Genomic DNA, 12,623 nt, shown 5'->3' on the forward strand with positions numbered 1-12,623 from the left:
GACAGGTGACCCAAACTAGCCAAAGGGATATTTTATACCATCTGATGTCATGCTAAACAATATATAGGGGTGGCTAGCCAGGGGAAGGGGGCCAGACTGCTCGGGGTTAGGCTGGGCATCGGTCAGCAGGTGGTGACCAATTGCATTGTGCATCACTTGTTTGTACACATTATTAGTAGTAGTACTATTATCATCATAGTATTATTATTTTCCTGTCTTATTAAACTGTCTTTATCTCAACTCATGGGCTTCACTTTCCATTTCTCTCCCCTGTCCCAGAGAGGGTGAGCGAACGGCTGTGTGGTGTTTAGCTGCCAGCCAGGTTAAACCACAACAGACACTATCCACATACCTCTAGAAGGGATATTAAGAACCATCCAGCAGAACAATGCTGATCCCCCAGCTGGTATTTACATCTAACAATGCAACTTGTTGACAAAAACTAGGTCTAAAACTAATACTTTCAGCTACTCATAGACAATAATAAACAGCCAAGTGACAGGATGTTATCTCCACTGCTTTCGTTTTAAAGTCTCATTCCTCAGTATCTGTAGGAAAGACTTCCTAACTTCGCTATTCTTGAAGTCTGTATTATTCCTTTCACATGCCTGATTTAGAAACTTAAACACCTTCATTATTATTCCACACTTTGCTGCAAGCTTTGGCCCTAAACCAGAAAGTATAAGAGCTCCATGGTGCTTAGACCCAATAAAACTTGACAGATGTGAAGTCCTACAGCTAGAGGGTACAGCAGCTAAACACTGTAGGTGGAAGCCTGCAGTTGAGTCTATCAACCTATTTTAATGTAAATAATTTTTAATCTTGTAGTCATAAGAGCTCTTTCCATTGCTTTTTTTCTTTTAATCTGGCATCCTGTCCCTATCGATGCACACAAAAGCCAAGAATAGAGGTAGCAATTGGAAATGTAATCACGTACAATCATTTATTAGTATATAGCTTCGTGAATTTTGTCTGAAGATTTTATAATAGTCTCACTTGTATAGTTAAATGCTGGGGAGCTTTAGATTGCTCCTGTTTTAATAATGGAAGAGTCTAGACATGTAGCATCCCAAAATTACGATTACAATTCACACAGCAGCCTTGTTAAATCAATATTTACTTGAATATTCCTATATGAAGATATTAGCTTTTCAAGTATAATCCAGAAGGCTCTGCCTTTAATAAGAATCTGATGAGAACTGCATTACTACTAGCAGTTGAGAAGGGGCCCTGTTAATCAGTTACTAATCAGTTACACATTGGTATATAGACACTCTCCCTGTAAAAGTTAAGATCACACACCTTACCTGTTCCAAGTGTTGAACTATGCTAATTCACAAATTAACACGCAACATCTAGGTAAATCCTTGGGCCTTCAAGGTAACGGAAAAGTGCACACAGCAAAGATATTCCGAATACCTTCAGAAAAGCAAAACCTAGAATGAGTTTGGCCATCTACTTCGCTTAAGTAGTAATCTGCAATTCTTCAGCTCAAAATACCTCATTTTACATGTCATTTGGCACATTCAGTATAACGTCAGTCCTAAATTTCACTTGTGCATGACAATGAAACAGCTTGATCTTCAGAAGAACTGTATCAAAACCAGAAATTTAATAGTTTTAATTACCTGCTTTCATAGACAAGCAGTACCTTACCAGCACATTCTGAAGAAGACTGTTCTTTTGTAGAGCACCTATTGTCAGTCTAGAAAGAAGTTGAGTCCTTCGCTGGATTTAAACCTTTATTTATAGAAAGTTCACTGCATAATAGCAGTGATATTTGCACTGTATTTGAACTCAGCACTAATAGGTTAATATTTATATTTAGGTAACACTTAAACTGAAACAAACTAAACAGCCACAGTTTTAGAGCAGACAGACGGACATAAGAGTTACAGACAGACTTAATAGCAGAAGTGATCACAATTATTTCACTCTGGTTGATTTAGTCCAAAGGTTTAGAATTTCTTAATCAGATTAGCAGGAAGGGTAGATTTATCCAAGTCATCGAAGTATGGATGGTTCAAGGCCATTTTGCCAGAAATTCTTTTCGCAGGATCATAAATTAACATTTTCTGGAAAAAAAAAAAATGAAAAGAAACACTTACTCCCTCATGAAATGTATACTGAAATCATGTTAAGTAGGTAATTACTTAACCACAGTAATAATCTGGTAACCATAGAGACATGTTTTTTCTTGTGTTCCACAATTTCTCAAGGAAGTAGATGTCATTCCCACCTACGAGTCAGAACAGTATTAATACATAACAGAAAGTGAAGAAACATTTATCTTCATATTCAATAACCAAGCCCATGCCTGCATCATGGGGGTAACATATGCACTGTACTAAATGTGGAACCAGGCATCAAACAGCAGTAATTGTTATTAGCATCAGCTTCTCAATTAAGTTAATAATTTTAGTCTGTTAAAGCCCAAAATGCTTAAATGGGCTTTTAATGCACAAGTGGTCCTACACTTGTTCTGTTATACTGATATATAAGAAGTTGTTGTGAAATTGCTTCCCTTCAGTTTGGTGCAACTGTTTACAGTTAAAATACATAGTAGATTTGTTCAGCTACAAGGTCCACTTAGGACACAAGTACACCTGCACACGTAAAGCAGGCAGAACTGATTTAAGTTCTAAAACAGTTTTAAGACCTGGATTTCTTTTCAGTAAGTTAATTCATTCAGCTGAAGAACTCAATGATAAAGTTGATGGGAAAAAATAGTGGATGCCATAGCCACTGAAATACTCCCAGGACTTCCTAAAAAAGGCAAGAGAGTTGCAGATGCTTCTTTAAACTGCTAGCAAAAAAATTTTTATCATGCAGTCAGGTCCAAGAGAGGAAAGGTAGGAAGCTACTTCATTTGACTGAGAAGCCACATGCTTGCATGTAGACAAAGTTAAGCTAGACTAACATGCTGCAGCCTTCCTTCCAAGCCTCATAGGTTACACAGCCCTGAGAGGCCCCCTTAAGTTTTCCCAAGTCTGGTAGAAAGCTCCTAAATGCTAAAAACTTATTTAAAACCAGCAAAACCCTCGCAGTCTTTTCCATTTTACTTGTTTTTACTAAAGGAAAATATATTTCATATTCAAATAATCAGTATCCCACCAGTTGCTTTTCCTCATCTCCACAACTAATTTATACTTTAGAAAAAAAACAGTATTACTCTGCCCTGTAGTCCACCTTGACATTAAATTATCCTTGGACTTTATCTGACAGGGAGTTTGCCATCCAGGTTGATTTAAACTATGGAATTTGCATTTACGTTCTCAGGGCTTCTGCCAAATGCAATACTGCTTCTAGATTTAGCTATCTGCCCACATCTAAGTCAAGCAACACAGTTCCCTATAGCTATGCCCCATAAGACGAGTATCCTATAGCTAATACTAATACCAAAGATATCACAAAAAGGGGCACATTTCCCTAAAAAAAAAAAAAAGAAAAAAAAAAAGAAAAATAGAAGGGATGCTTCTATATCAAGACTTCAGCACTTCAGCTGATAGCTTAAGTGACCATTTCTTTTCTGAGCAATCTGATCTGACAGACGAAAGCTTTTGATGACTGCCATTAATTGCTTAGAAATGCTAGCCACAGAAGTTATTTAACTCATGAATGTCTTAAGCTTACAACCTCACTCAAGCTAATGGTCTTAACACAGAAATTGTGCAACCCCTTTTCAAAACTAGCTATTTTACTTGTTTCCAACTGCAAGTCTGTAGAAGTGAATGTTTTCATTGATATAACCTGTGCTTGTACTCTAGAATGAGCTATTCATTTTTGTTGCCTTCAAAACTATGTTCCTGCTTCAGGCTTAAGTGTCACAGGAAACTTAAACGGATTCCAGATGCACAATAATGCAACCACGTCACTGTTACCAAGGCATTAATGAAAAGCTAAATTTTTAATATTAATTTAAGGCAAAACTATAGAAGACTTAGCAGAATTTAATATACTTTGAGATTAACCTAGTGTTAACATCATTTGATTAATTCTTTTTTGTCTGTGTCAAATATCCCAAAATACAATCACAGAAGCAATTTTGTTTCAAACTGATATAATAGTGATACTGTCAGTGCATACAAAGGAATTATTTCCAACTTCAGTCAGTTATTTCTGTACAATGTCACTATCAGCTTCAGAGAGCGGTCCAAAACAACTGTGTGTTTAACTAATGTTCAGTTTGCCAGCCTGAACCATGGCTCTGTTCTCACAAAGAACAAGTGAGAAGCTGTAGTCATGCTGTACAGCATTCCCCTTGTAGCAAGCTAATTCAGATGTTTTGACTTATCTTAAGATGCACAGAACACCCCCACCATATGCAAACCTGGGTTGTGCAAATGTAGCTTTAGGAGATACAAACAACAAGTTACCAAGGTACATTCGTCTGCTTAGGTGCATGTAAGCACACCTAAGAAGTGACCTGGATTACTCCGCAGCATCAGCCCATGAGCTGGAAGAGCACTAAACAGAAAGGTTTGATTGAAGAACTTGTCAAGTAAAAGTGTGGCTATGGTAGTTTAACTACATGGCCATTAAACTATAAAGTAGCCACAAAATACACCAGTTGAGTTAACCCGTCACAGCTAAAATTTCTAGCTTGATATTGAAAGGCAATTTACAGACACTACAGACTGATGTGAACTTGGCCTCTTGATTTCACAGCTGATCAATAAATCCGGCTGTTTCCATCTCTAGTCAATTAAGACCACCAGGAAAGATGAGTGAAGTTGAGCCAGCTGCAATTAATCCACATGCTACCACAAAGGAAAAATATTCCCAACTAGATGAGCAGTCATACAACCACATCACAATTACAGCTGGCACCAAGAGGGTGACAGCTACAGTTTGGGGGCAGGAGCTTTCACTTAGATCTGATGTTTGTAGAACTCCATCTTCACTTTCAAGTTGCACCTGGCTTATCAGTATAAAACAAGCTAGGGGGCAAAACAGCTTAATGAAAAGAAAGTTATAGTCTTGTAGTCCTGATCAAGTTTGCTATTATGGAAAACCAAGTCAATTTCACATCAGGTATCAGGTTTGGGAGAATGACTGCCTGTACAACTGCAGATAGCATTTGAAGATCTCTGTAATCTCCATTCTATCAAGACTGACGATTATGGCTGCAGATATTCTAGAGTATTTGAAACTACCTGCTCAGTTCTCTTACAAGTGGTTTAAGACAGGCTACTTACAGACAGCAGATCAAGTCCATTTTCATCTAAGTTTTTGACCTGTGTTTCCAGGCCACCAGGTTTCCATTTGGGGAATGTGTTCTTGTAGTCTTGCAGGGATTCCACATCAGGCCATACTTCATTGTTGGGTGTCCCTAAAGCTCTGTGCAAGGACAAGCAAAATACTGATCAGTCTAGTCTGAAAACTGCATGCACTATTATGATTTTATTAAGTGCACAGCAGTCTTGTGCAATGCAGCACAAGCAAGGAAAGATCCAGCCTGACATACCTGAAGATTCTGAAGAGCTGGTCAATCTCCGAGTCCCCATGGAAAAGTGGCTTTTTAGTTGCCAGCTCAGCAAATATGGTACCTATGCTCCATATATCTACGGGAGTAGAGTAACGAGCAGATCCTAGCAATACCTCTGGAGACCTGTACCACAGTGTCACTACCTGTTGAACAAGGACATTTTTAAAAAGGTTACAGAATTAGGTCCTCTAATCAACTGTAAGCACAATGACTCATTATTAAGGAGCATTCACAGTTTTTTAGTTAAAATAATTGCCAGTGCAATGTTTCAGTGAAAATGTTTGTAAGTGATGTTTGAAGCAAATAAGGGTAACAAACCCTATGAAAACAGTTGCCTAAAATCCAGAAAGAGTGGGAAGTATACGCAGCCACTCTGGCCCATCTGATTTACTGTCAAAATATCAGTGGAATTCTTAAGATGCATTAGCATTTCAGAGTAAAACACAGTCAGAGAGCTGTAAAGCTATCAGGTAAAACATAATACAGTCATTTTATAACAACTGTAAAAGCTCCACAACTCTATTTTCAGCTGTTTCATAGTCGTAACCAGGAAGCTAGTAAGCATTGTCCAAATCACCAAAAGGATGTTCCAACTTACTTCATGAGTGTATACCCGCACTGGAATTCCAAAGGCTCGAGCTAATCCAAAGTCTGCCAGTTTAATCACTCCCTTGTCATCTATTAGAAGATTCTGAGGCTTTAGGTCTCTGTGCAGAACTCGTCTTGAATGGCAGAAGACAATACCTTGCAAGATTTGATACAGGTAACTCTGTAGACAGGATGAAGTGGGGAAAAAAAAAGAAAACAATAACCTTCACTGCAAGTTCATGGTTCTGCAATATCAAGCTGTTTCCTTTCGTCAGGTCTCCCCACAGGAATAAGAAAAGAGATCCAAAAAGGACAGAAAAGAGATCCCACAGGACAGAAGGAGATCCAAAGCATTGCAGATATTGAGTTAATATCAATCTTAAAACCACAAAAATTAAGTGTTTACTTTACTTTAAGCCAGTTTAATTCCATAATTGAAAGAATGAAGCTGCATTTGAGAACAGAATTCTTTTTTAAAAGATTCTATTATCCACACTTGCTTCTTTAACCTTTCATTCCTCCTCAAGGAGTTAAGAATCAAGCTTATAGCTTTGTAGGTCCATCTTCTTTAACTTATATATTAAATAATTATCCTCATTACCTTAACACGTGAACGATCCAAATACTGTCCAGATGGAATAGTATCCAAGTATTTCTTAAGATCCATCGAAAGGAATTCAAAAATGAGGTAAAGTCTTGAATCCTGCATAAGAACATCCTGAAGACTGAAAATTGAGTAAAACAGTCAACTCCATTGCAAAGTGCACGGACACATTGTTACATTTCCCCTCTCAACAGGGACACAAGCTGACATTTCTAGGTTCCTCGTATGAAAATCTTACAAAGCTTTCAGTCTTCAAATATTAACAGACTTAGTGAGTTGCACTGTTGTTTGGAAAAATCAAGTACCTCTGAAACATTGTCAAACAGCCTACATGTCTCCTCTTAAACTTATGTTCCCTCATGCCTCATGGGAAGACTAAGGAAAAAAATGCAGTTTCTTTTTAAAAAGATGTGGGGTTTTTGTGTCTAGCTTCCATTCAAAGCTGGCTTACTACAGCAGCACCTGAACTACTAGAAGAGTTTAAGGGCTCTACATTAGAATAGGAACCTACTAGGTGCAGGAGGATTTGTGCAGGTTTAAGTGCACCTCCTCCACCCTTAATAGGTTATAAGAATTCCTAGATGCATGTATACATATATTGAGACACTACCTGGCTGGAATGTGGCCAGTTTCAAGTCACATTAAATCTAAGGTATTTTGCTGCATTAAAGAGCAAGTAAATCTTATGTGGGGAATACAATAGCTATGACCAATTCTTCAAATCAGGTAGCCACCGATGGAAACTTCAGGCGTACTTCAGATATGCCTGCTATGTCAGCATGATAATACAATGCCTAACGCTCTGCTACAAAACAGCAGGGAAGTGATTGATAACAGAGGCTCACATATGGACACCAAGGTCAGATGATTTGTTCCAAGATAGCAAATAACCTTCTGAGACTGGCTAAAGAAATAGCTTTAAACAGTTTTCATGAAGTACGCTGTCTCCATTCTAACAATAACCATTCTGAAGATAATTAACATAAATTACAAAAGTCAATGAAGATTTGATCAATTCTTAGGGTGGAAAGGGGCAGCAGAAGAAAGTCTTAATTAAAAACTGGCATAAACACAGAATTCGGTACTATAGTATAATATAGTGTCTGCTTCACAGCAAATAGCCAAATAGACTAACTCTCACTTTGTGGGAACAGTGGAAAAATCATTTCTTATCTGAAGAGAGCCTTGCAAAGAATTTAGCTAAATACCAGTATCCACATACCAGACTATATTGGGATGTTGCAGCTCTTTTAATAAGGAAATTTCTCGGATAGCAGTACTTGGAACACCTTCCTCCTCATTTTCTAGACGTATTTTCTTCATTGCAACCACTTGGCCTGTGATTTTGTGCCGACCTTTATATACCACGCCATAGGTACCTGAAAAAACAAGCAGTAAAATACATGTAGGAAATCCCAGTTTCAGGTGCAGATAAAACAGCGCAAATATGAATTGATAATATAGGCAAGAGTCCCTGCAACCAAGTATTTTTTGCTCAGTTATTCAGCTTGATTACAAGCTATTACTTTGCTTTTGTATTGTAACCATGTAATAGGTGCTTACTTAAAGCAAGCCATGCACAAACAGTATTATTTGTTAGGACAAGGCACTTAGCGCAGGTATAGTATCTGGAGATGTAGTTGTAAAATTAGTTATCAGTCAGATTTGGGGTCAATTAATTTCCAGACAGGATCACTGTACCTCCTTATGCCCAGGGGATTAAAGCCAGTTGTGTTTCTGATATCATATTGAGAGGTTAAAGGTTTAGCTGCCAAAAACGTAACAGTGCTCCCTCTGCAAAGATCTATCCACCCATTGGCCAGATCTGCAGTAATACCTCTAGCACAAACCTCAGTGCAGGGGAGAGGGTAGGGCTGGAGGTCTCAGCAGGAGCTAAAATTGGAACCAGTGGTAAATCTCAAATCAAAAATTTCAGTTATCATTCATCACTAAAGTAGAACCCTCAAACCAAGGCAGCTTAAGTATCCTCTTTTTACCTTTCTTGAAGCATGAATTCCTCAGATAAGCTCAAACTGGTTTCTTTCAGGAAGAAAGATTCACACACAAGGCTTCGGTTACAAAGCACCTTGTAAGCACTTAGCCTGTGTTTTGCAATTCATTTAGAGGCTTCTCAAAACAATATGCTGCAAACTCAAGCATAGATAAGGCTAAAGTATTAAATAGACACTAACTCCTACATTTAACAAGGGACAGGTTTGTAGTGAACAGGAGGTTGTGACTAGTGTCTGCATCGAAACAATCTTTTACAGTACAGTGTAAGTAGTAAATTGACATATTTATTTAAAGTTCACTTCTGCACAGAAGTTTATGATGTAGCCTTTCCCTGGACAGGTGCAGTGGCAGGACATAATCCCAGCAAAGCCACTCGAAGCACCGCTCCTTACCAGCAGCTCCAAACAAAAGCACGCCACACAGAGCCATTTCAGGAGCAACCCGAGCAGCTTCCCAAACCCAAAAGCTGCTTTCAAGCCTCAGAGTGTAACGTTATAACATGAGCCACTGCAGAATGTAGCTGCCTCTCAGCACTGACCAACTGCTTCAAGCAGACCGTGCCGCCTTCAGAAGGGCAGTCTGAGGGCACTTACACACAGGTAGCTACTTCAGTCACCCCTCGCTGGGGCGTAACCCGGCCGGCAGCTCAGCACCACGCACCCCGCGGTAAGGAATGCCCCTGTGGCCAGCTGGGGTCAGCTGCGCTGCGCCTGTCCCCAGCAGCTCCCGCTGCACCCCCAGCCTGCTGGCAGGGCAGAGCCAGAGGCTGGGAAGCGCTTGGCTTGGGCTGTTTTGACATTGCTCTCACCCTAAATCCCAAACCAGCTGCTAGGAGGGAAATTAACTCTAAAGCCAGGCCCCCCGCGGGCTCGCTGTGCAGTTTCGCTGCATTTCAGCAGCTCCCCGCAGCCCGAGCGCGGCACGCGGCGGGGCAGCAGGAGGCTGGCGGCTCCCCGCACCCACCTTCCCCGATCTTCTCGATCTTGGTGTAGTCGTCCATCGCTCGGCCGTGCCTGCAACGGGAGACAGAAGGGAACGCGCGTCAGCAGCCGGCTCCTCGGCACGGCTCGGCACGGCTCGGCCCGAGCGCCGCCCGGTAACCGCTGCCGGCACCCAGCGGGAAGCGCGGCGGGGCCGGGCGGGCCGGCGGCAGCGAGGGGGAGCCGAGGGGGAGCCAAGGGGGGCCCGGCCGTTGCCATCGCCGTTACCGCGGCGCGGCGCCCACCTGAGGTGCCGCCGGGTGCCGCCGCGCTGCGCTCCGGGCCCAGCCGGGTTTCCTTCGCCTGGCGCGCGGCGGGCGCGGCGGATTCGAAATGGCCGCGCGGCGCCGCCGCCCCTCCCGCCAATGGCGCGGCGCCGGGACGATTCAAAGCGGCCAATCAGCGCCCGCCGCCGCCGCGGCGCTAAACCCAGCCCGAAAGGCGGCTTCTGCCTTCTCCGGGGAAGCGGCGCGGCCGGGCGCGTCAAACGCGTCGTGCGCCCGGCGTCCGCTTGGTTCGCGGCCGAGCTCGCGGGGAAGACGGGCGGGCGGGCGGTTTTACCCCTCAGCAGCGTCGGGGGGACGGCGCCGCCCCCAGCCCGGTGCCGGGGGCGCAGGGGGGTCCCCGTGCGGCAGCAAAGCGGGGTGACACGGCCTGGCAGCGGCCGGGGCACGTCTGGGGACAGGAAAGCCCCCAGAGCCGCTCCTGCCCTCAGGCCCACTAGTGCCCGTGTTAGGGCAGCAGCCCCGCGGAGCGCTTCTAAAAAAAAAAAAATAAGTAAAAACCACCTGTGAACAAGGTGGTTCCAAACCCTGCAAAATTGTGTTGCTTAGAAACTTCAATGTAAAATAGAATTGGAAAGTAAATGTATTTCTGTCTTTCTAGGTCTATCCCTACAGGATAATTTGACTTTGCTGACCTGCTCCAGCCCCTATTTTGCACCTACACCAACAGTACTGGGCTAACACCCCTTTGGAAACCTACAGTCTCTGCAGTAGTGAGACATAAGCACTGTTCCACATTAAGTTAACTGTTTTTAATTACTTTTCTGCAATGGTTAACAGAATCCTTGAAAGACAGCTGATCTCAAAAAACAAAACAACAACAACAACAAAACACTACGCGTCTTCTCCTGTGAAAGCATATCTTTCAGACAGTGATTCCAGCAGGCAGAAGTATTTACTGTGCACTTCCTTCTGTTCTTCCCTAGCCCATGGCAAAAGCAAGATGCAGCTCATCCAACTCCTCCCCCTCCAACATCCGTAAGTTTCAGGGATAAAAATCCTCCACCTTCCCCTCTCTCCCTGGGAATTTTTGCTGCTGAGAAGCACACAGCACGCATGCTCTCTGGTTTCTGTTTACCCTTTAGTTTGTGTTCCCAGCACTTGCTGGAGATTTACCTGCATAGAACAAAGCTCTCATCTCCAAGAAATCCCAGGCAGAACTACAGCCTCACATCTGGTAGGAAAAGAGTCCAACATGCTCTGCATTACACAGTCACAGAGAAACTCTCCTATGAGCGTAACAAACCCAACACATCCAGCACAGACTGACTGCACAGCTCAAAGTGTATGTGACACGTCCCTCAGGCCTGACTTTGTGCACTGACAGTACAGCCAGCCTTGGGAGGGGGCTACTTTGTATATCCAACACAAGTCACAGCTGCTGCTGCTACTGACTCAGCTGGACTAATCCTGGCCCAGAAATCTTAGGAAGGTGGCCAAAGTCCACCTTTCCTTTCAGATAAAGAAAAAACATATCCGGGAAATCCCAGACATATGGTAACCTTAGTTAACTTTATTTTATTTTTTTTTTTTTATCAGTGTCATAAAAACTTAATACGATAAAATGTTATATTAAAATACAGTTACCTATATAGAAAATCTGTCTGAAAGTACTGAATATACTGAGCTAAGTTTTAACAAAAGTGGCATTTTTGCTTCCATTTTTAACCAACTTTAAAAAGTCATACGTTTCTCAGTCACGTTCATACAGTCATTTCTGGTAGACTTGTAATGTTTACTCTGAGTACTCAATGAATTTTCAGACTCAGAAAATGTTCCTTTTTCCATATATTCAATTTTTTCATTAATTTAGAGTGGGCAAGACTAGGAAGCATCAGAAGGAAGGCTGCCGTAAGGAGAAAAGCTATCTTTTAAATAGCAACATCAGCCTTCAGAGTTGCTCCTCATGGCAAACAGCTCCCACAACCTTGTGTCTTTTTTCTCCTCAGCTGGTGCCTAGGATGACAAGTTTGGGCTTTTCTGATATCTTTGTATGACATGCTTAAGGAAAAAAGGAAAAGCCAAGGGTGTGAATGGCTTTGAGATCAGTATCAGTCTGATTGCTGCCCCTGCCTTATCTGTTCTTGTGATACTGCCTCAATGCATAAATTGTGCTGGCTTAATCACAAGTTAATCAGCTCAGGGAAATTATTTTGCTGTGCTCCCCACATTCAGTGAGCTAGCAGCTCTGTACCAACACCTCACAACAGCATGCATGGACAATGCCATTGTGTGGGATGATTTCCTTCAGAGACAGAGGAGGTTGCTTTGCCCTTAACATATGCTAAGAGTGCTTAGTGGCTGTGACAGTATTGACCCAAAGCAGCTTACACCAATTTATGCTTGACCCTCCCTCAGCCCAGCACACCACATAGCTTTGCTTCCAGTGATACAGGTGCTACGTGCTCCACAGCCACACTCCGTACTCACTTGCTTTCTGTATAAAAATTCTAGCTAGCTTCTTACAAGGCAAAGTAAATTAGTGCCATGACAGGTCTATACTTAAATTTGCCAAGTATCAGTTCAACAGTTCTGCTTACCTTGTGTTTTCCTCCCTCCCTCTGTTGTCTGGTTATCTTTAGGATATAAAACATCTCCTTTCTGACTGGATAGCGCTTATCTCATTCTGATTATTTCTTTGGACATGACAACACTGATACTGCTTG

At 42.1% G+C, this 12,623-nt stretch overlaps 1 protein-coding gene across 1 annotated transcript; it reads right to left on the reverse strand.

Annotated features, from left to right (window-relative positions):
• Window positions 1–1,728: 1,728 nt before the first annotated feature.
• On the reverse strand, window positions 1,729–10,066 carry CDK1 (cyclin dependent kinase 1). Its single transcript, XM_068688776.1, has 8 exons — window positions 9,919–10,066; window positions 9,657–9,706; window positions 7,903–8,059; window positions 6,678–6,801; window positions 6,087–6,257; window positions 5,468–5,631; window positions 5,199–5,340; window positions 1,729–2,075 (listed from the first exon to the last, which is right to left on the reverse strand). Exons 2-8 carry the CDS (start codon window positions 9,691–9,693, stop codon window positions 1,959–1,961), a joined length of 912 nt encoding a protein of 303 aa, XP_068544877.1. The 5' UTR covers window positions 9,694–9,706; window positions 9,919–10,066; the 3' UTR covers window positions 1,729–1,958.
• Between the last annotated feature and the right edge of the window lie 2,557 nt (window positions 10,067–12,623).

This window comes from Anas acuta, chromosome 7 (assembly GCF_963932015.1).
Source record: "Anas acuta chromosome 7, bAnaAcu1.1, whole genome shotgun sequence".
Taxonomy (NCBI): Eukaryota; Metazoa; Chordata; class Aves; order Anseriformes; family Anatidae; genus Anas; species Anas acuta.